This window comes from Anguilla rostrata, chromosome 7 (genome assembly GCF_018555375.3).
Source record: "Anguilla rostrata isolate EN2019 chromosome 7, ASM1855537v3, whole genome shotgun sequence".
Taxonomy (NCBI): Eukaryota; Metazoa; Chordata; class Actinopteri; order Anguilliformes; family Anguillidae; genus Anguilla; species Anguilla rostrata.
The window spans coordinates 16859800-16881547 of NC_057939.1; the positions used below are offsets into that span (position 1 = coordinate 16859800).

General features: G+C 41.9%; 2 protein-coding genes across 4 annotated transcripts; both read left to right on the plus strand.

The window, feature by feature from the left end:
• Positions 1-824: 824 nt before the first annotated feature.
• si:ch211-244b2.4 (uncharacterized protein LOC541512 homolog) lies at positions 825-7029 on the plus strand. The gene is made up of 11 exons (XM_064343266.1): positions 825-843; positions 1061-1137; positions 2244-2416; positions 2908-3112; positions 3334-3478; positions 3606-3753; positions 3935-4055; positions 4175-4259; positions 4638-4731; positions 4928-5048; positions 5613-7029. Exons 2-11 carry the CDS (start codon positions 1065-1067, stop codon positions 5666-5668), a joined length of 1221 nt encoding a protein of 406 aa, XP_064199336.1. The 5' UTR covers positions 825-843; positions 1061-1064; the 3' UTR covers positions 5669-7029.
• A 1820-nt stretch (positions 7030-8849) lies between these two features.
• On the plus strand, positions 8850-21506 carry si:ch211-244b2.3 (uncharacterized protein LOC557230 homolog). 3 transcript variants are annotated; one of them, XM_064343263.1, is made up of 19 exons: positions 8850-8962; positions 10024-10058; positions 10160-10205; positions 10410-10539; positions 10709-10853; positions 12473-12590; positions 13329-13413; positions 13714-13828; positions 14695-14800; positions 15606-15687; positions 17086-17209; positions 18108-18213; positions 18318-18441; positions 18812-18938; positions 19583-19688; positions 19793-19910; positions 20154-20226; positions 20414-20522; positions 20621-21506. In XM_064343263.1, exons 1-19 carry the CDS (start codon positions 8923-8925, stop codon positions 20680-20682), a joined length of 1851 nt encoding a protein of 616 aa, XP_064199333.1. In that variant the 5' UTR covers positions 8850-8922; the 3' UTR covers positions 20683-21506. The 3 variants fall into 3 exon arrangements, with proteins under 3 accessions (XP_064199333.1, XP_064199335.1, XP_064199334.1); XM_064343264.1 differs by lacking the exon at positions 8850-8962 and adding an exon at positions 9033-9795; XM_064343265.1 differs by lacking the exons at positions 18108-18213; positions 18318-18441; positions 18812-18938.
• The last annotated feature ends 242 nt before the right edge of the window (positions 21507-21748 follow it).

Below are 21748 nucleotides of genomic sequence, written 5' to 3' on the forward strand. Positions count from 1 at the left end.
CACCTGAACCAGGCACATAGGAACTGTAAATTGCCAGGGGGTGCATTGACAAGTGTTTCTGATCATTTTATTTTACAGAACATCTTTAAAATAAGTGAATTCTCAAGGTTCTACACTTATGTTTTTTCCCCAAGGAGCACATGCGCTCCTAAGTTGAAAAATTGCATCCAAATGAGTAGATTTTTCCAGTTAGCACATATACATTTTCAGGGGCAACTGCTCATAAAATGGGATCACTGTAGAGCCCGGATCCGAATGAATTTTGAAATGGAAATGACATAAAAGGTGGGTGAGTGAAAACCATTGAAAACCATTGAAAATTAAAAAGGATCACGGATCAAGAGTTTCAAAAACATAAATGTATTAAATTAACCAATATCTTATACACAACAGCGGGAAATGATTGGAATCACATGCGCAACTATATTAACAGTTGCATAACAAGTGCTTTAAGTTTCAGAAAAATCAGTTGCCGCTAGCAACAAACGCGAGTGAAATGCATAGACTGCTGCAATAAATCAATTCGGTCCATCACGGAAAAGAAGAGCATGATTTCCTAGTGTTTGTACGATACCCCTCACTTTTGGGTAATTCCCTCAGACTAAGTCTACAATGATGCGGACTTCACAAGAGGGTTGCTAGAGGGCGCAAAAAGACAGCACAAGAAAAAAAAAGTTGGAATGAGAATAGGACAGCCCTAAACCCCCGTGGACTTGACGGGAACGCTCCTTTGAGTCCACAAGTCCATAGAATAGGATTCAGCCCAGGATAAGCGATAAGATAATGGATGGATGGATGGATGGATACACAAGTTGTCTTTCCACCTCAGTCTCAGCTCGGATTGTATGTAGTCTACCTCATGTCATATTTTCATCTTTGTGTGCATTCTGGATGCTTCGAAGTTGCAAGAAGCCCACAATAATAGACACATTATGACCAATAATATAACAACATAAATGTGTACATGAACCATCAAAACATCAAACGCTGTATTGCTGTTTACAGTGAACCAGCTGCTAACTTGAGGGCGTGTATTATCGGTATCGGTTCCTGTTTTCAGTGAAATGAAACCGAAAGTTTTTAAACATCTACTGATCAATCTGCAGCTAGCAATGGCTTCGAACTGTAATAGTTCCGGTAAGTAATTCATTACTCTACAGAAAGACTGTTTTATTCCGTTTCTGTCAATTGTAAGCATGTCATCACAATTAGGCTAATGTATTTGAATCGACTGTTTGTTCGAAATTAAGTGTCTGACCGTTCTCTAATTTGTCGCTCGTCGGTCGTAACACTTCTCAGTTATATATAGCCCTATTTGGATTCTGGAAACTGACTGCAGTTCATATTTGAATTTTAACTAGTTTTGTCATCTATGTGAACACGGAATTATCATTTAAGCCTTTCAGATAGGACGATCGATTCTTTATATGGGGTTTTCCTTAGGATGTGATTCAGTTCACAACTTTTCCAACTACACGGATAAGAATGGTGTACATGGGGCAAGGTACATTTCCCTTAACACCAGGAACATAGACGAGAAAATATCCAATAATGCAGACATTCTATAAACCTTATCGGTGTGTACAGATGTTTCAGCTTGTTAGGTGAATGTATATATATTTATTATAAACTTCTCAAAAAAAGTTTGGAAATTTGTGTTTGGTCGATCATATCTCTGTTGTTACTGTATTAGTAGCATTGTATCTTATATCATTGGAAAGCCTGTTCATTCCCCTTTACATTTATGTCAATTTGTGGGATGAGCAGCACAGCTGTTTATGTGGGTGGGGTCCCAAGTGAAATGTGCCAATTCCCCTGCCAATGTCAAACAGTGTATTCTCCTGTTGGTATTGACTCTATTGTTTTGAGTTGTTTGGGGGATTGGATGATTGAAATCTCTATCCGTAACAAGGAATAAACAAGACATAATGGTAATTTTATGCTTTATTCATTGAACAAACAGTCAGGAGCCTCAGTAGTGGGTGGAAGAACCATACGGTGCCAGGCTGTTGTGGCTGCGTATGGTTCTTCCACCTGACAAGGGAAATGAACAGGCTTTCCAATGATATAACATACAATGATAATAATACAGTGACAACAGAGAGATGATTGACCAAACACAAATTGCCAAACTTTTTTTGAGGAGTTTACTTTTGTAACACAGCAACTTTCTACATCTAAGACAAAATTTTCTTCGCAGGCACCAATAGATAAAATTTGTTTCTGATGTGGTTCTCTCACAGGCTCCCCCCAGGATGGTGAATCAGACAGCCAGCTCCCTTCTGCCGGTGGCCACGACGATTCCCAGGAGGAATGCAGCTTCTCTGAGAGTGAGAGCGACTTTGCCTCCTCAGACTCGGACAGCGGCCCTGAATCCCAGCAGGGGGCCAGGCAGTCACGGCCAGCCCCTTCCCAGGTGAGGACAGGGTACAGAGAGGCCACAGTGTGTTTTCTGTTGACTTTCAAACAGTGCTCTATGCTGTATGGCCAACAGTATGCATCCAAATATCCTAAAGAAATCCTTTCATCATTACTGTTATTATTCTGATTGAGTATTATGCTTTTTTTATTTGACAAAAAGGCTGCTGCCTTCTGGACTGCCTTAAATGTGTTTGGTGCATGGATCTTCTTATTCTTTCTCTCAGTGAGCACTGGCCTGTCCTGCCGGTTTACCCTCAGGTATCTGTCAGGCTGGTATCTCTCCCTCTCTTCTTCATCCTCCTCATCATCTTCCTCTTCCTGTTCCATTTAGGGACAGCCTAATGATGGGGGTTATTGATTTATTAAGTGTTAGAAAAATCAGCAGAGCATGTCACTTTCCTTCTCTCTACTTTATTCTAAAGTGCATGAAAGTGTTCAGCATTCAGCCACTGCTGGATTCACTAGCTTCTTTGTTTTTTTGAACAGGCCTGCAAATTCTATAACCAGGGTAAATGCAAAAATGGGAAGAAGTGCCAGTACCTGCATGTTTGCCAGTATTTCCTGAAAGGAAAGTGTCGCTATGGCTCCGGCTGTCGCTTGAAGCACATCAGTAACTCTGGGTCGGAGTCTTCCGAAGACGAGGGTCAGAGCAGGCAGAGGAGAAATGGGAGGAGGAGATCTTCATCAGGAGGTATTGCACCACCAAAGTGGGTCTACACCTAGGGGTTCACTGGGGCGGAAGGGGGGCTTCAGTCTGCTATAGTAAGTCAGGAGATGTAGTCCAGACCCAAGTGCAGTGAGTGAATGAACCTCATTCTCCTGCACAATGAGCTTCTCTGCATGCCTGCATGGTCCCTTCCCTGTACGCCTGTGTGGTGTCTCACCCTTAATTTTTCTGCGATTCACTTTCAGAGAACGCGGCCAATGATGGCAGGCCTTACAGATGGCAGCTGAACAGTGGAAGCGGCTGGAAAAACATCGAAAATGACCACATCATTGAGGCCCAGTACTCACGGCCCTCTGCCAGAGGCATTAGGCTTTACAACACTCGCTTTGGGTATGTCGCCTCTGAATCGAGATCAGCAACATGGCTGAGGAACAGATAAGACTGAATGGAATGAATGGAATGAAGATTCCATATCTGTGAACAGTGATGGAGGGTACTGCCTGTTCTCTCTCTGCAGAGTGATCGCCATTGACTTTAAGAAAATGAAGGTCCTCAAAAAAACTGGGTTGCGGGTTCGACGCTGGAGCTCCTCCCAGGCAGGGTTAAACACAGAGTGGGTTTGGTACTGCAGCAGGAAAAATGACTGGGTGCAGTACGGAGAGAAGGTACACCAAAACACAGTATAGAGATTAAGTAAACCAGTTAGAGCTGTTGATTATTCTTGCATTAAAAAATAATAATAATTACATAAAAGGTTGATGTAAATTCGATATTATGGACTATTTTGCATAGATAAACATTATTTGAAGTTCTGTGATGGAATGACTATGTTTTTGTCTTCACTAGGACTCCAAGGGTAAGGTTGCCCCTGTAACATCCTCCAAAATTGAGAAGGAGTTCCAGAAAAGTCCGAAGGGCTCCCACAGATTTACCATTGACGCGACCAACTATCAGATCAATTTCAGAGGTGCAGCTTGACAACTGTTTCCAGCCATTGCCTTTGACTACAGATGAAAACGAAAGCATTTGGTATTGGTATTTGAACTGATTGAGCAGCATTCTTGTGCTCCTGTTGTTTCCTGTCAGATATGAGTCAGGAGAATTTGAGAAATAGACGGAAGAGAGATGTGGCCAGACGCCCAAAGCTGATGATACCCCAGGACAGAGGGGGGTTAGTGGCTTCATGTGGAATGTCTTTTTATCTTTCTCTTACTGGCTGCACCTGTCCTTCGAAACTTGCTATAATTACCCTACGTTCTTTTCCCAGTGGCAGTGAAAGAAACCAAAAGTTTGTCACAGTGCTGTTACTATATACCCCACTCTCCAGTAACAGTAATAGCTGATCCATACTGTAACTGTGACTGAAATGTTCAACATTACTGCTGATTATGTAAAAGTTTTTTTTTTTTTAATGTGCCAGACATACATTTGCAAATGTGGTTAAAATAACCAAGAACTGAATACAAACCATCTTCCATTCTGTCTTTCATTATTTATTTTCTTACCCAGCAGATGGCGCTCACTTGACTCTTGTCTCTTTGTGTTTCAGCAGCGTAACAGCAGCTCTCCAGGGTTTGGGTGTGTCTTCCCCCACCTGGGAGTTTGAGGGAAAAAGTGGAAAGTGGTACATCTTCAAACACAGGGTGAGAGACAGCTGTCTAAAGCAGAGGGTATTCAGAAGGGCAGATGCCCTGCCTCAGCTTTATAGGAATACAGCAGCTCTCGATCTGATTTACCCGAACTGCCAGGAAGGGATATACTGCTGAAGCTGTCGGTCTTACAGTGATACAGGAAGTGTCCGTCCCTCCACTGTAGAAACCCTTGCTTGTGTCTGTGCAGAGTGGGACAGACACAGAGTCTTCTGTCTCCAGTGCTGAGATTGAGGCCCAGTTCCAGCGCAATCCACAGGGCTCCATGAACTTCACTGTTAGTGGCCAACAATACACCCTGGATTTCTCAGGTACGAACACACATTAGCGAGTATTACTTAACTTCCTTGGTACATTTACATAGAAAGTAGCCACCACTGCACCCTGGAATTCTTAAGAAAAAGTACCATCACATGGCAAGCAGTGGCTGTCACATCAAACACATAAGAACAAATATTAGAAGACAAGTCTAGAAAATATTTTATTGTTTTTTGCAGGAATAAGATGAAAAAATGGCAAAACTGCATCAGCAGCATAGCCAGAAATATTTATATTTACATATTACTAGGTAAGCCAGAACTACCTTGGTGGACATTTACAGTTTGGTGTGGTGGTTCCGCCAAGATAAATGTGTAGGCCAGGATGTGGATGTGTAGGATATTATTTCAGTGGTCCTGGCCCACCCATCCTTATGTGATTCAATTGAATAGATCTTTGATTTTGACTAGTTTAACCATAAATCCTGCAAACTGAAAGAAAATCATGGCAGTTGTAAATAAGGCACAAGGCATTATCATATCCATGGCCATTTTATTATCCATGAGCTCCTGTGTGTCTCAGACATTTCAGATATTTTTGTCTTTTTTCTTCCACAGATATGACTCAGACCAATCTGAACACACATACCGTCCGCAGGGTGAGACGGTCATAGCAGATAATCACCCACAATGCACTGCCTAAGGATCCAAATTGCATTGGTTCTCTGCTGCCATCATCTCAATATTACATTACAGACATTTAGCAGACACTCTTATCCAGAGCGACTTACAAAACTTTTTCAATACTGCCTAAAGACAAAAGCAACATGTTTAAAGGATCATAATAGAATATTATGCTGCCGTGGAAATGGGGTTCACGTTCAGAACCCACAACTATAGGGAATATTGTTCCCACACAGCATTACATTACTGCACAGCATTATAGTACTTACTGCTTATAAACCTTTACCTTCCTACAGACAACGCTGTCTGTACATGTATTATGTACATGTACACCCCCTTTCTCACTGTACCTAAATTATGTTGATTATATAATTAACTGTTTATTACCTGTATGTGCTTGCTAAAGATGGCATGTTGTTCAGTGGTTATTTTAAAAAGTATAAAATGAGATTTTCTGCAATAATGAAGCTGTCTGAAATGCAGGCCATGTTTTCCCTTGGGTGGTATGGTGGTATAGTGGGTAGCACAAATCTCGGCCGGGGCCTTTCTGTGTGGGGTCTCATGTTCTCCATGTGCCTGCGTCGGTTTCCTCCGACTACTCCATTTTCCTCCCACAGTCCAAAGACATGCAGGTTAGGTTAATTGGAGAGTCTAATTTTCCCTTACATATGAGTGTGAGTGAATGATGTGCAGGCCCTGTGATAGACTGGCGAACTGCCCTACGTGTATTTCTGCCTCACGCCCAATGCATGCTGGGATAGACTCCAGCACTTCCTGCAACCCTGATCAGAAATAAGTGGGTATAGATAATGAGTAGATGGATGAATGGTTTTCCCTTCCCTGGAGCACAGGGATTTGGCACAACTACCTCCAATTTAGAAATCAGTGACAAAGACTAGCAGAACAGATGAAGAATTGTCACTGATGACTACCTGCCCTTATACTGGTATAAATCTGACATCAGTTCTAGATAACAGTCTGTGGCTCAAACCTGACATTAGTTAGTTACTACTTGAAGATGTAATGGATATAGGTTATAGGTTATTGACTGGTATATTGCCTGCTTTAAAAAGGGAATTGTTCCGTTTGGTACAAGAGCTCTTAGACTGCCCTAAAATAGTATACATTTTGATCAGAATAATGTTTTCAAATGTTTACCATGTTTTGATAATGAATGCTATACAATACAGGTTTTTGGCATATCAACAAAACAATAAACATTTTATGCCAATGTTTATTCTCCTCATTGAGACGGTCTCCTGTTTCTCCATTGTATCTTCATTTCAATCTGTGGCTGACAAACGATGTGCCAGATAAATAAAACTGCCTTTTTGGAAATCATGAACACCAATTCACACGTGTCATTGAGTTAATTGTGTCATATCTGTTTCACTGACTTTTCATTGATCAGACATCATAGAGAAACCATTGAATTGCCATAGCATGTGTGGCCTCAATTTGGAGCTCCGCAGATGTTCAGGAAAGCTGACGTAGACCATTAGGGTGTGTCATCGGAGCCAGGTATAAAAACGTAATCGAAGATGGAGGAAGTCCTGGCTGCTGTCATACAAGCCCAAAGTACCCTCCAGAAGGCGGTGGCTGAACTGTGCCATGGAACATAAAGTGAAGAGAAGAAACAAAGTCCCCATGATGTGCTCCCCAAAATCACCCCTGATGATGATGTGGAGGTCTTTGAGCAAACAGTGTTGAAGGAAAAGTGGCCCTGGGAAGAATGGGGAAGGATTCTGGCTCTGCCCTCCTGAGACAAATGCCTGTGGTTGTACACTGCCTGCAGTGGCGTGAAGCTGAGGGGAGGAGTATGTAGTGCCTCGACCTCCGTTTGGCACTCCACAGATGTTCAGCCATGCTCGCGAAGACAATTAGCACAGTGGTTCCCAAACATGAATGGTAGTTTTCAATCCCATAATTTTAACAAGACGCTAATTTTTCCTCAGTTTGGTGCTTTTCATTGTAGGGGATATGTCTGAAATAGCTTTGCATGGCAAGAATAAAATCTCCCTATTTATATTAACAAATTCTGCTCATTCTACTACATTACAAACAATCACAAAAAACAGGTAACTTTTCTTGATCAAACGAAAGGCAGAGTTAAATCAAAAAGCTCCTAATTAGGCTGTTAAACATGCGTTTAGTTTCTTCCATAATGATTTCCTTAAGCTGAACACAATGCAGGTTTAACATTTTTGTTCTTGAATCTCTTATTTTCCAGATGGTTTGTTTTAGTGGCCAGGTTTCCACACTTTCACCAATTAAGAGCCCATTGATTCACCTCAGTCTTAAATTTGAAGTTTTACCTCTTATGCAATTGTTTGTATTACAACACAATTAGCACAATATGAACACGAGAATTGTATTCTTTATGGCATGCATGGAATGCATTTGACGTAATTCGGTTCATAATCCCTATAAACGCGAACACCGAATTACTAAAAAAATAACAGCTTGCTAAAATTTCCCCAGCGACTTGTCTTCCCAGCTCCAGCACCTTGGGAAGGACTTCACCTTTTGGGGGAAGGTGGTACGGCACCCCGGACAGGTCCTCAAGTGCATGTAGCAGACCTCAGATTCACAACATATAACGGGTATCGTTTGCTGCCACCACCTTTGTTTATCCAGTAACGTCGGGAGGGAGGGGCGGGGGGTAGGGAACAATGACTGAAGAAAAACGTATGGCAAATACATTTCATTATTAAAAAGAGCTAGTCACGTGATATAGTAGATTGGCATCTCCCCAGTAACACTACGTCTGGGTACGCACACAAGTGAGGATGACAGCATTACAATAATTAGCTGGCATAAATGCGAATACACAGCACACGTTAATTGACTATAGGCCAACCGGGGAGAACACAATATAGATGAAGCGCAGACAATAAAAACCTGAATTCAAATTAAGAAACACATTCTAAAAGGGAGAGCAAGAAAGAGAATCACAGGCGCTTATCACGGAGCCATCGCTCAAACGGACCGGCACGCCGCCAAAAACACAGGACAGGACCAAACGAAAAAAAGGCCGGGCCATCTCTCGGTTTTATCAAATACCTCCAAGGACCCAGCCAGGTGATATTAATTTGCCTTAATTAGGCCGCGTCTAGGCTCACCGACGACGTTAATCGGCTTTCATTACATGCACATTGGGGAAATTCCACACGTAGGTGGACCTGTCTCCGAACAAGTAGTGAACATAGTGAAGACCTACACCTGCTTACGCCGCACGGGGCAGATGCTTGGGTGCGGCGACACCATGGGAAGGCTGCCAGTCAGTGCGTTTACATGCACAATTGAAATCGATCTAATAGCTTCTTTTGGCCAAAGATGAGATTTAATTGGATTATTGTCGTTGTCCCAATATGCATGACTCGGAAAGAATCGATTTATTGACCGAGGTGTGTCTGACGAAGGTTTCTTATAGCCTAAATCCGGCTTCCTCCAATTTTATCGCAACTTTTTCGAATAGTTCGACATTCCGCGTTTTTCTGCCATCCATGTATTTTAGGATATTTAACTTAGTTTCGATAGCATGAAGTTGGTCTCCTCGTCCGGCCTGAAATGTTTTTTTTTTTCTCTCGTTATGATGAGGGCACAAACAGAGGCACAGAGCATTTCTGCGTGGTTTCTTTTATTTTCTCTTCCTTCGACCCAGAAGACACTCGCTCACTCATATTTTTGAGTGTTCCACTTCCACCCCTGATTATTTTTTTCCCAACGTTGTTTTCCCCACCAGTGCCCGTTCCTCGGTCCACCTTCAATAAACATCGCCAAGATATTTTGCCTGAACCTCTTTCGGTGTCTCTCTTCACGCTGTTTTGTTCACACACATTCAGCTCACATATGACACCTAAAACATAATGTAGCCTACAAGCAGATAGCAAGTCTCTGTTGATGACTAAATATTACTGCTCCCTCCCTCGATTCCTTTATTTGACCCGGACCTATGCTTCGGCATATAGGCGTAGGCTACAGCCAAGCCCTGCCGACTGGTCACGACATTTTCCGAAATAGAAACCGAAACAAGAGTGTTTATCTTAGCAAGAAAGTATCGGAACAGAAGTCAGTCAAAGTGTCTGTTTTCCCTCGTAGTTCGTTTCTCCCAAGAGTAAGTATGAAATATTTTTAACAAACGTTGTAGATCGTTCGTCTAAATGGCATCTTGAAATACTTAACTGATATGGTCCTACAACATTGCCTATCTTAATTAGAGAGACTCCTTGCCTCGGTAAAGTAATAGATACGTGCTAGTTGGCCTATATTCAGTTTACATTCTGTCGATTGCTCTTTAATAATTAATTGGGGTTGGATTCACAAACTACAACTTATTTTGCAGTGTCTGGCGCTTATACGTTGGGAAGACATGATCAGGTGAGTTATGCTATATCCAAGTCTGCCTATCCACATAATTTCCAACGAGAATGTAGTTTTTGCTTCTGTTGCTGTTAACTAATGTTGACGTTCTCACTCAGGGCTTTTCGAGCGGTTTTGCTGATGGATTTAGCCAACCTGTCCCAGGTAAAGGAACACATTGGTAGCTACATCGAATTACAACAATATTTACACTCGTAAAATGTCAATATTTACTCACATAGCTAATTGTCATTTTGTGTTGTCGTGTTTTCTTCCATTTAAGTAGGCTATAAGATAGTAAACGCATTATATGCGGACTTATGGTAAGTTCCACTGATTCAATTTTTTTTTTTTTTACTGTGCAAGCAGCTAGCAAACGATATCAGTGGCAACTAAATGACGGGCAGCAGTGGATGAGCATTAATAACGACCACGTGATAGAGGCGCACTACTGCCAGCCAGGAGCAAAAGGGATAACGATCTTTACTGCAGATTGTGGGTAAGTGGAGGGAACCGGCTGCTGTTCATTTTTAAAGTGTAAAAGTTTGACACATCTGATGCAGGGCCCTATGTCTCTACTTTGAGGGTGAACCAGATTGACGATATTTTTTGACAGTTCTCGCCAAGTTCAGTGCAACATAACTCACCCGCCTCGCACTTTATTTCAGACGTGTTTTTATTGATTTTGACAAAATGGAGGTGCGGGGGCCTTCACTGTATGTCCGACGGCAAACCTTTCTGGCCCATGATGAGATGGAGGAGATGGGGTGGTATTACAACGACAACCGGCACTGGTATGAATACGGATCACAAGTAAGTGGGTTTCAAATACTATTGAGTTTCAGGTCAGGATCTATCCGTTTCCGCTACATGAACCTATTCAACACTGCCGACCCGGATACAGCGTGATTGCTTTAACTTCTGCTAAATCAGTGGTTCTCAACCTCGGTCCTGGGGGCCCACTGTGTATGCTGGTTTTCGTTCCAACCAATTGCAATCTCAGAAATTCAACAAGGTGTTCATTTTTATGTTGTTGAGTTGTCCGTCCGTCCTTCGGTCCGTCCAGATTCTCGTGAAGGAGATATCTCAGGAACGGCTTGAGGGAATTTCTTCAAATTTGGCACACACGTCCACTTGGACTCAAGGGTGAACTGATTACATTTTGGTGGTCAAAGGTCAAGGTCACTGTGACCTCACAAAACACGTTTTTGGCCATAACTCAAGAATTCATACGCTAGTTATGACAAAGTTTCACACAAATGTCTAGGATAAAATGATTAAGTGATGACATTTTATATCCAAATGGTCAAACAGAGCACTGGCTACTGGTTGGCGGAGGCATACAACCGTGAGGCGGTATTTCTAGTTCTTAATTAGGCGTTTTTCATGTTGAGAGGAATTATTTACCCTCTTAAGCCACATTATATCAGAAATTGCTTTGCATGGCATGAAGAATAAAATCCCATTATGTTATTGTGTTGCTTTTTAAGTGATTGCAAACAATCACTTAGAGGTAACATTTTTAACAGATCAAATTAACAAGGGGGTTTAATAGGCTCCTAATTAGGTTGCTGAACACATGTGTTTAAGTGCTTTAAGTGCATAATATTTCCCTTAAACTAATTAGCACAATACAGGTTTGAGTCGTTATCATTTTCTTTGTTTTTGAATTCTTCGTTATCTATCAAATGATTAGATTTAGTGGCCAGGTGTCCACACTTTCCCCAATTAGAAACCTGTTGATTTGCCTCAGTCTTTATTTTGATTAGTTAAAAAGTTTTTTTAACCTCTTCACGTAATTGTCTGCAATATAGCACAATGTGAATATGGGACTTTTATTCTTTATGGCATGCATAGCTATTTCTGACACAAGGTGGCTTAGGTGGGCAAATAATCCCTCTGACATGATAAGCACCTAATTAAGGAAAAATAATAGCTTGTTACAATTCCGGGATTGCAAATGTGGTTGGAACGAAAACCAGCACACACAGTGGGCCCCCAGGACCGAGGTTGAGAACCACTGTCCTAAATCAAGCACGTCATATCATTTGGAATGCTGCAGAACAGGCACCCAGATCAAGGTGGGTGGACTTCATCTGCAGTGCACAGCTGAGGTTCTATAATCAGTGGCCTCACTTTGCTGATTATAGAACCTCAGCTTTGCACTGGCAAGGTGCTGTTAACGCCGTACCGTTACCAGTGTAGCATCAGTACATTTGAAAAATTCAGCTGCGGACGGCTTACTCAAATGCTCTGTCGAAGGTAGACTGGTCGAAAGCTTAATGTGCCAGAGGTCTTCTATTGGTTGATTTCTATTATCAGCAATCGTATCCTTTTTTCTTTTGAGTTTTTCTTAGTTTTGACAGGTGATGATATCTGAAGAAACACAGTGACTTGTCTCTCCCTCTCCCTCCCTCCCTTCCTCCTTCCAGGGTTCCTCCAGCAGCAGGGCTTCAGTAAGCAGCAGTGATCTGGAGCAGCAGTACACCACTCATCAAAGGAACTTTCATTTCACAGTGGGGAATGGCTCCTACAGTTTAGATTTCCGAGGTATAGCATTTGCACTCTGACACACAGTTACTGCACCTGTGCTCGCAGTTCCTTCTCTGTGTCTCAGAGGTGTCATTATCTGCATGCTGTATGCTAAACAATGATTCATAACTTAAAAAGCATCTAGTAAAGTTTGCTACCATATTCCCTGTATGGAAGCCAGAAAGTGAGTGACAAGTATGGCGTACCATATAACACCATCTACTTTTCAGTGGTCTCTAGGGTACTTTCTGGAGTCATCCTGATCTCTAACATATTGCATTATGTAGACTTCAGTGAGGTGTACCTATTCAATTCTAAGGTGTTGTTTGAGGTCAGCAGTGCATATTGTGGTAGTCTGCAGTGAATTTTTTATTCAGAAACTTGGTACAGTATTGAAATAATTCCCTGTCCTATCAACAAGTATGACTAGCGGGCAACAGATTCATGTGTTGATTCTGTAGAATTTCAAGATTGGGAAGCATCGCAGTACTATGCAGGGAAATTGTTCCAGTATTAACGAAGTGTCTTCCCATTGATATTTAGGATTACAGCAATCTGTGTTTTAAATGTTCCAATTTTAGGATAAGTCGATTTGTTCATTTGTCTTTGGTGGCATTAATGGGGTGTGTACTCAAAGCCAATAACATGTTTTATTTATATATTTGATGCATTTCTTTTTTATTGTTATTTAATAACACACATCTACGCTCTTTGGTTGGAAATTATTCTAATTTAAAATGTTTTCATTTTTTCCAGTGATGACACAGAAAAACTTGGATACGGGCATTCCAAGGAGAGTGAGGCGACGCCCAAAACTGAATTCTGTCATAAGAAACAACAGGTCAAAAAAATCATTTTTGTGGTCAATTAAGCATGTCAACTTAGCTGTTTTAGATCATGGAAAATAACCCAGTATCTCAGACTCTGTATGTGCAACTCTAGATGTGACTGCTTTCAATTTCTAATTATGCATGTGACTGTTAGAAGTTTCTGACCTAGACATGACTATTCCCAGTTTCTAACTTTATCTGTGACTGTTACCAGGTTCTGTCTCTAGATGTGACTGATTCCAGGTTCTAACTCTATATGAGGCTGATCCCAGTTTCTGACTCTATATGTGATGTGACTATATTCTCTGCAGCCCAGCAGGCTCCGCCCAGCTCCCGCTGAGTCAACAGAGTGCATCCCCTATTGGAGGAGGCTGGAAGTGGCAGTTCCAGGGAGATGAGGGTGTCTGGACTGACTACAGCTCACCTGTGAGATAACAATCTTTCACATATACACAGTTCTTCCTCGACTGCTCCACCCACACTATGCCTTGATAGAGTAGAACCTCAGAGGTGTAACCAATATGTTATGATGAATCAGACCTGGGTCAAATACGTAATTGATTTGGATTAAAATACTGTGGTCTGTTGATCTTGCCTGGTGTAATCGAGCCTGCCAATATGACCAGAAGGCGGGGTTTGAACTTTTTGAGAGTATTTAATTGGTTCCAATACACCAGACAAGATCAGTAAAGCATAGAATAGTATTTGAATCCAAAGCAAATACGTATTTGACCCAGGTCTGGATAGAATGAATCCGGTATGAAACCAGAAGTAGCATATGCTACCACACCTTATCAAGCTCCTTATTATCACTGATGTAAAATGTGGCCCATAAACCTATAAAAACAAATTACTAAAAAATTAGACAAAGGGTATGTTTTAATTCTATACACAAAGAGTGCAACATCAGTAGTGTCTGATATGAAGAAGTGTCAGTACAAGTCACAGTTTACCACTAAAATGTTATATATTCTGTGATGTGGAAAAATATTTTAATAAGATCCTTCTTACACTGGTTTAGTTGCTGGTCATTAACTTCAAGGCGTGTAGACACAAATGGAATTAGCACATTACAAAAATAAAGCTGCAGTAATGTAATGGTTACAATTAATAAATGATTACAAGTTTAAGATTTTCATGTCATTTTGAAAGTCAGAAACATCTCAGAGTTCTGAAATATCTATTTCTGATAAGTGAATATCTGAAAGGGTCTACTGTACATGCAATTTCAAATCCCTCGTTCTCTTGTCTTTCTGGTTCAGTCTGTGTATGGAATGTGTTTGTTTCTACAGAGCTGTTCAGTGGACAGTGATGAGATTGAGAGATGCTATCAGAGGAACCCTCAAGGACAGATAACATTGAAAAGCAGGAGATTCAGATATACTTTGAACTTTACAGGTGAGACACACAGATGCACTTGTGAGACTTGTGACATGTCAAATTCAGTGTATCTGTGAACATTTTACAAGTAAATATACACAAATGGAAATGTAAATAACAACCTTAGCATTTAAAACATGTAAAACACTCACACTAAAGCACTGAACTTCACAGGTAAACTATAGGCCTGCATTTAAATTCACTCTGGTCTTCTCAAGTCAAACAACTACTGAAACTTTCAGGACAGTGTGTTTGTGCTTAAATTGATTACTGACACAATAAATTCAGGAAAGCTGAATTTATTCATGGGCAGTCCCTGCTCTGCATTCGTCTTAGTTTTTTTGTTGCCATTTTTCTCCCATTTTCTCCCCAATTAATCGTTATACCAATTCCCTGTGTGGACCAGCCACAGTTCTGGTCGATGCGCTATCCTCTGTCGGTCTGGGGAGGGTGCCACATGCCTCCTCCGATGCATGTGGAGTCACCAGCCGCTTCTTTTCACCTGACAGCGAGGAGTTTCACTGGGAGAGCGTAACGTGTGCGGAGGTTCACGCTATCTCCCCCATATCCCCTCCCTGCTGGACAGGCGCCTACTGACTAACCAGTAGGAGTCGCTAATGCAACAATCAGGGCTCATACCCTCACCGGCTTCCCATCCGCGAACACTGCCAATTGTGTTCATAGGAACATCTGACCAAGCCAGAAGTACCGCTGCAGGGGATTGAACCCGGGTCTAGGAGGTGGTAGGCGAGTGCTTATACCTCTACACTACCCAGAAGGCCCTGTCTTCATTTTCTTTCTAAAGTGTGCCGTTCTCTTTCAGGAATGTTCCAGACCAACAATGGGACAAGAACCCAGAGATCTGTGAGGCGGGTGAAGGCTGAGGGACAGCCCACCCTTCAGAGGTAACCTGACAAACCACAGGGGATGAGGGACAGACAGTGGAGATTACCCTGTGGGGTGTTTTAGGGGAAAGAGGGGTGTCACATCATTCAGCACTTCACTAAGACCTGCTATTGTAGATTATTATTAGGCATGAGATGATACTCTGCACACAATGTGAATTCTATCCTCCACCCTGATATACAATAAGTTTCACAATACAATTTTCCCATGGTGCAAGATGCCTAAAAAGCATATTCTGAACTAGAATTGCACTCTGAGCTGCCTACACCCTGTGGATGAGTGGTCAAAGCATTGGGCAAAATCCACTGTCCCCCATCTGGGTGCATTTATGTGTAATTATAGGCTAATGTTTTGGGTACAATTCCACTTAAAGAAAGAAATGAATGAAAAGAAAGCAGTAAATGAGAAGAATTGAACTGGTTGGTGTAATTTGTTTATTTATTTAGATTGCTAATCTTTAATATACCATTAATTAATATATTAATGATGAATAAAAACAATTTAAGATGTGCATACTGATACATTTATTGTCTGGGTTTTCTGTTGACATTTACCAAGTTCAGAACAGTAGGATTGTATAAATGTTAGGCTGCTGTTACCTGGTTCTGAGGTAAATTACCATTAATTAGACTACATTAACTTGCTACAGCTAGATAACTGTAGCTAGATAGCTAAAAAAAAAACCCATCCTCAAAATCATTCACCTGGGGTGGCTGGCCAAGCTTAATTTTATGCCCTGCCTCCTACTTACAGTCAAAAGCTCCAAATTCTCGTGGATTATCGCTTCTGGGGGACAAATGTTTGGAAGTTTTGTTGGCAATGTTACCTTCTTGATCTGTGTAGTGTGTACCCCTACTTGCCAATGTACATTCAATAAGTGTAGTATTGCCCTCATGCATTCAAAAGGTGTATTGTTTATCTTGAACATTGATGTCAATATCTAATTTAAAAAATAGATATCCTTGACCGCTTCATAAGATATTGGAGAATTCTAGTTCTTAACTGCAAACTTATGTTCAACTTTTCATCCAAATCGGAGAAAAATTGTAGGAGCTATGGCTGTAACGGACAGACACACACACACACACACACACACACACACACACACACGTTATTGCAATACCCCCTCCTGCGCAAACCTTTGCACAGGGTACCAAGGGGAGGAGTGTGTAAAATTGACTAGAGTGAGGAGCAGAATGTGTAAGATTGCACAACACAAGAAGATGAAAAGATGAAGGTGTGAGACTTCAGTAAACTGATGGATGAACATAAAAGTGTGTAAAGCAAATCAGATCCTAACTCTAATCCATTCATTATAGTCTAAGTGGAGAACAGTTCTCAAGATATTGGCTGAAATGTGCTTCAGTGCTTCTGTTTTTTTTTGACATTTTTTCCAGGGCTGCTTCCTTCCTAAATCATCCTGCAACCCCACAAGACCTGACCCTCTCTCAACCCTCCCCTTCTGGCTACACCTGGGAGTTTATGGGAGACGAGGGCATGTGGGCTGAATATCAAACTCCAGTAAGAAACAGCTGTTCATGTTAATCTGTGCACTGTCACTTCGCATCAAGAAGGTCCTGGGTTTGAATCCTGCTCAGGGCCTGTGTGGAATTTGCATGTTCTCCCCGTATCTACATAGGTTTCCTCCCACAATCCAGACATGCAGTTTTATGTAAATTTGGGGGATGTTAACAGGGTGTTGCTGTAAAAGAAAATGTGTGCTCAGTCAAACCAGCCCTTTATAAATAAAGGCCAATAATAATATTAGAGATACTACAATAGCTACTGTACTGGCTCAATATTAGCCTCTTCAGCTTAACATTTGCAGAACAAATATGGCTTTTCTTGTGCACATCAATCTTATTGTATACAACTGAGTTGGGTAGGCCCAATCAGATTGCTGTGTTCAAGAAAAGGCGTATTTATTCTACATGTTAAGCTAAATGTTAAGCTGAAGAGGCTAATATTGAGCCAGTAGCTGTTGCAACAACAAAATCTAGTCATAGGGAAGTAGAGAAGATATTGTCATGTTTTGTTTTTTTGAATGGGGGAATGTGTCATTTATCTGTCCAAACTAACCAGGCTATCCATTTGTCTGGCTAGCTTGTTAGTTCACTGACCCGACTATCCAGGTTGCTAGCCTGCTGGGTGGCTGAGGTACCACACTAGTTAGCTTGCTAACTAGACAGACTGTCTAGCTAGCTTGCTTTTACTGGGCTATCTGGGTAGTTGGCTTGCTAGCTATCCAGAGACTCAAGTATGAGAGCAGATGGTGCAGTACAGTGTTGCCTCATTTTAAAATGGCACAAGGACCTATAGTCCCTCATGGAACAGAAGAACTGAGTGATAAGCAGTGTTTGTGACTATAACACCCTTAGCACACCAGCACATTCCACACCAAATGTTTCTGTCTCCACAGAGCTGCTCAATGAGCAGTGTGGACATTGAGAACATCTACCAGTTGAACCCACAGGGCCAAGCTAAGTTCACTGCTGGGAGGTACACCTACACACTCGACTTTGCAGGTAGGCTACCCTCCCCCTCCACTTCACATGGAAGACATCTTTCCTTTCCAGATGAACATTGTGAATAAAGGTCAAGAGTACTCTAAGGCTGTCTCTCTCTGTAGGCATGCATCAGACCAATGATCGCTTTGGGACCCAAAGGGCTGTAAGGAGGCTCCTGAAGAACAGTCCCCAGTTGAGTGGGTATAACCCAGAGGCAAGAGGGGTCACAGGCACTCCAGCTTACAGGTACGTTTGTACAGAGCTAAATTAATTGAACACAAACTGTTTTTTTTTTTGGCACTAGTGTTACACCAGACTATGGGGATGAGTATATGAGATTGCACTTGACTAAGGGTACAAGTGTGTGAGATCGCACAAGACCAAGGGGAGGAGTGTGCAAGATTGCCTAGACTAAGGAGAGGAGTGTGTTAGATTACATAACACTGAAAAGATGATGGTGCGAGACTTCAGTAACCTGAAGGATGAACGTACAAGATGGTATCGAAGGGAGGAGAGTTTGGATCAGATTTCTTTGCACACAAAGTGGAGAACAGTTCTCAAGGCATTGGCTGCAATCTGCTTCAGTGCTTCTCTCTTTGTTTATATTTTATTCCAGGGCTGCGTTTTCCCCCGTATATCTTCCTGCACCCCCTCAAGCCGCAACCCTCTCTTTACCCTCCTCTGCTGGCTACATCTGGGAGTTCATGGGTGACGAGGGCGTGTGGACTGAATATCAAGCGCCAGTAAGAGACGGCTGTTTATGTTAATTTGTGCCCACCATTTTGAGAGGTGTACTGTAGTCAGTGCTCTCCAGTATTAGAGATACCTATACAATAGTCTTTGTTACAGACTTGAACCTTTTTGGCTCAACATTTGTAGAACAATTATGCCTTTTCTGGATTGGGCACACAGCAGTCTGGAGGACACATTCATTTCAGTTGTATCCAATCAGATTAATATTTACCGAATAGGCAATGCAACATCAAAATCAGTTAGAAGGAAGTGGGGAGGATACAGTCGTTCTCAGATTTTTTGAACGGGAAATGTGTCATTGACTTGTCCTAGCTGACCAGGCTATGTATCTGTCTAGCTAGCTTGTTAATTCACTGACCAGACTGTTTAGCCAGATAGCTTACTGGCTGATTGGATAGTCTGGTCAGTTAACCAACACGTCAGCTGGACAAATAGATAGTCTTGTGAGCTTGGACAGGTCAATGTGTCCACAAAAGGACATGTAGTCCCAATGAACATTCTTGCCTCATTTTAAAATAGCACAAGGACCTATAGTCCCTCATGGAACAGAAGAATTGAGTGATAAGCAGTGTTTGTGACTATAACACCCTTAGCACCCCAGCACATTCCATACCAAATGTTTCTGTCTTCACAGAGCTGCTCAATGAGCAGCGTGGACATTGAGAACATCTACCAGTTGAACCCACAGGGCCAAGCTAAGTTCACTGCCGGGAGGTACACCTACACACTCGACTTTGCAGGTAGGCTACCTACCCCCTCCATGTCATATGGAAGATATCTTCCCTTTCCAGGTGAACATTGTGAATAAAGGTCAAGAGTACTCTAAGGCTGTCTCTCTCTGTAGGCATGCATCAGACCAATGATCGCTTTGCGACCCAAAGGGCTGTAAGGAGGCTCCTGAAGAACAGTCCCCAGTTGAATGGGTATAACCCAGAGGCAGGAGGAGTCACCCCAGGTTACGGGTAGGTTTATGCAGAGCTGTGGCAGCAGGTTTTGTGAGATCCCTAGATATTTTCTTTACAATTCATATGGTTGCCTTGGCATTGTTAATCTGTAGAGCATATCAATCATTTTTAAATGTCCATGCAATAACTTCCCAAAGGTAGCATGAAAAAGAAAACGTTGATTATTGAGCATTGTTGGTTGTCAGCAACTGTTGAAGAGTTTCCCAGAGAAACAGTCACCCTCTCTCCCCATCTTGACAGCTCTGACTCTGCTGGGACACAGTGCCGGTGGCAGTATAAGGATGTTGACGGTGCCTGGAGAGATTTTGTCAAGGTAAAATGGGTTCAAGGTAAAAAGTTCCGATCTTTGTGCCGATGGATCTGAACTTTTTCCATAGAATGCCCTGGTTTCAGATAACATTTCTGCACATAACCTGAGAGTTACACTTCACGGTCACACAACTCTGTGCCTGTGATCTACACACTGGGTAAGAGGTTTTACATAACCTTTTGTGCTACAGGGCAGATGCAAGGTGTCCAGTCAGGACATAGAGATTAGTTACCAGCAGAACCCCAGCGGTACCATGAGCTTCAGCACAAACAGCTTTCAGTACGAGTTGGACTTCTCAGGTAAGTGACTATTGTGTCCAGTCACATTTCCCCCCAGGTATGAATAACACACTGTGAATGTGTTGTTGGATGGAAATAAAACAAGTGTTGTCTTGCAGCAATGACACAGAGAAACCAGTCTACTTGGACTGTCAGGGATGTCCGCCGTCTCCAAGAGTAAAGCAAGTTTTTGGAAACCGCATACCTCTGATAGGATGATGGAGTTCCATTGTCTTCCTGAAGATTCAGTGATACTACAATGAAGCCTTTTTATGTGCATGAGAGCTATTTCTTCACCACAGCCAATTTTCTCTGTGGGGGTGTTCGGGGAAGAATGTACTGTACTTCACAATATAATAGACAAATCGGGAGTAAGGCCTGCAGTTTTAACATGCTGGTAACATGCTATGTTCTGAGGACACTGCGTAATCATATATGAAACTTGTGCCCAAAATATGTACAGGATAATTAGGCAATTTCAGTCCTGGTGGGCTACTGATGCAATCCATTTGAACGTAACTGGAGCCTGGAAAACCAAGTGACTGGCCTTCCGGACTGAACAACATCAGTTATTTTTGGCCAAACTGACCCTCTAGTCTCGGAGACCTGGGACTGCCATCCTATAAATCAAGACTTTGTGCTGTGATACAACTTTCAGCCAGCATAAATCTACAGTAACTGGAGTTATCGTGTTTGGTAGAATGTGGCTTTCAATGCAGATAAATTGAATCCTAAATATTTGTGTTGTGGGTCTAAACATACTGTAAACATCAAGGGGCTGCTGGACGGTCCACCATAAAGTGGAGTTCTAATGCATGGACAGACTCCATTAAGGTATACATTAAGTATCTTTCTCCACCTGCCTCTGTGCACGTTGCTGTGATAAGACTGACATTGTGTGCGAGAAAGGAGAGCCCATTGCTTGGATGTGCTCTTCAGAATGTGTTGAGTTTGAGATGCAGTATGAGCATGACTGGGAATTCCAAACTGTGGAGAAAAAGGGAACTAAAAGCCAAAACTACCTACCAATCAAGTCCACTGCAGTAATATAAAGTTTGTTTTTACCCCCAGTTCTTATTAACTGTATAATTTCCTTGTTTAAGATTTTTGCCTTCCTGCCATATTTTTAACTGCCTATATTAACAGTGCAATCTGAAAATGTTTCTTTCTTTTTTTTTTTTAATTGTTATAATTTATAAAATGAGGTCAATGTATTTGTAATGTATTTGACTGATGCTTGGCACGGT

Coding starts and splice junctions, on each gene's coding strand:
- si:ch211-244b2.4 (XM_064343266.1), top strand. CDS start 1,065: ATGAAACCGAAAGTTTTTAAACATCTACTGATCAATCTGCAGCTAGCA. Junction 4,260..4,637: donor ATACCCCAGGACAGAGGGGG/GTTAGTGGCTTC, acceptor TTTGTGTTTCAG/CAGCGTAACAGCAGCTCTCC. Junction 4,732..4,927: donor GGTACATCTTCAAACACAGG/GTGAGAGACAGC, acceptor GTGTCTGTGCAG/AGTGGGACAGACACAGAGTC.
- si:ch211-244b2.3 (XM_064343263.1), top strand. CDS start 8,923: ATGCTTGGGTGCGGCGACACCATGGGAAGGCTGCCAGTCA. Junction 12,591..13,328: donor CTACAGTTTAGATTTCCGAG/GTATAGCATTTG, acceptor CATTTTTTCCAG/TGATGACACAGAAAAACTTG. Junction 13,414..13,713: donor TCTGTCATAAGAAACAACAG/GTCAAAAAAATC, acceptor TATTCTCTGCAG/CCCAGCAGGCTCCGCCCAGC.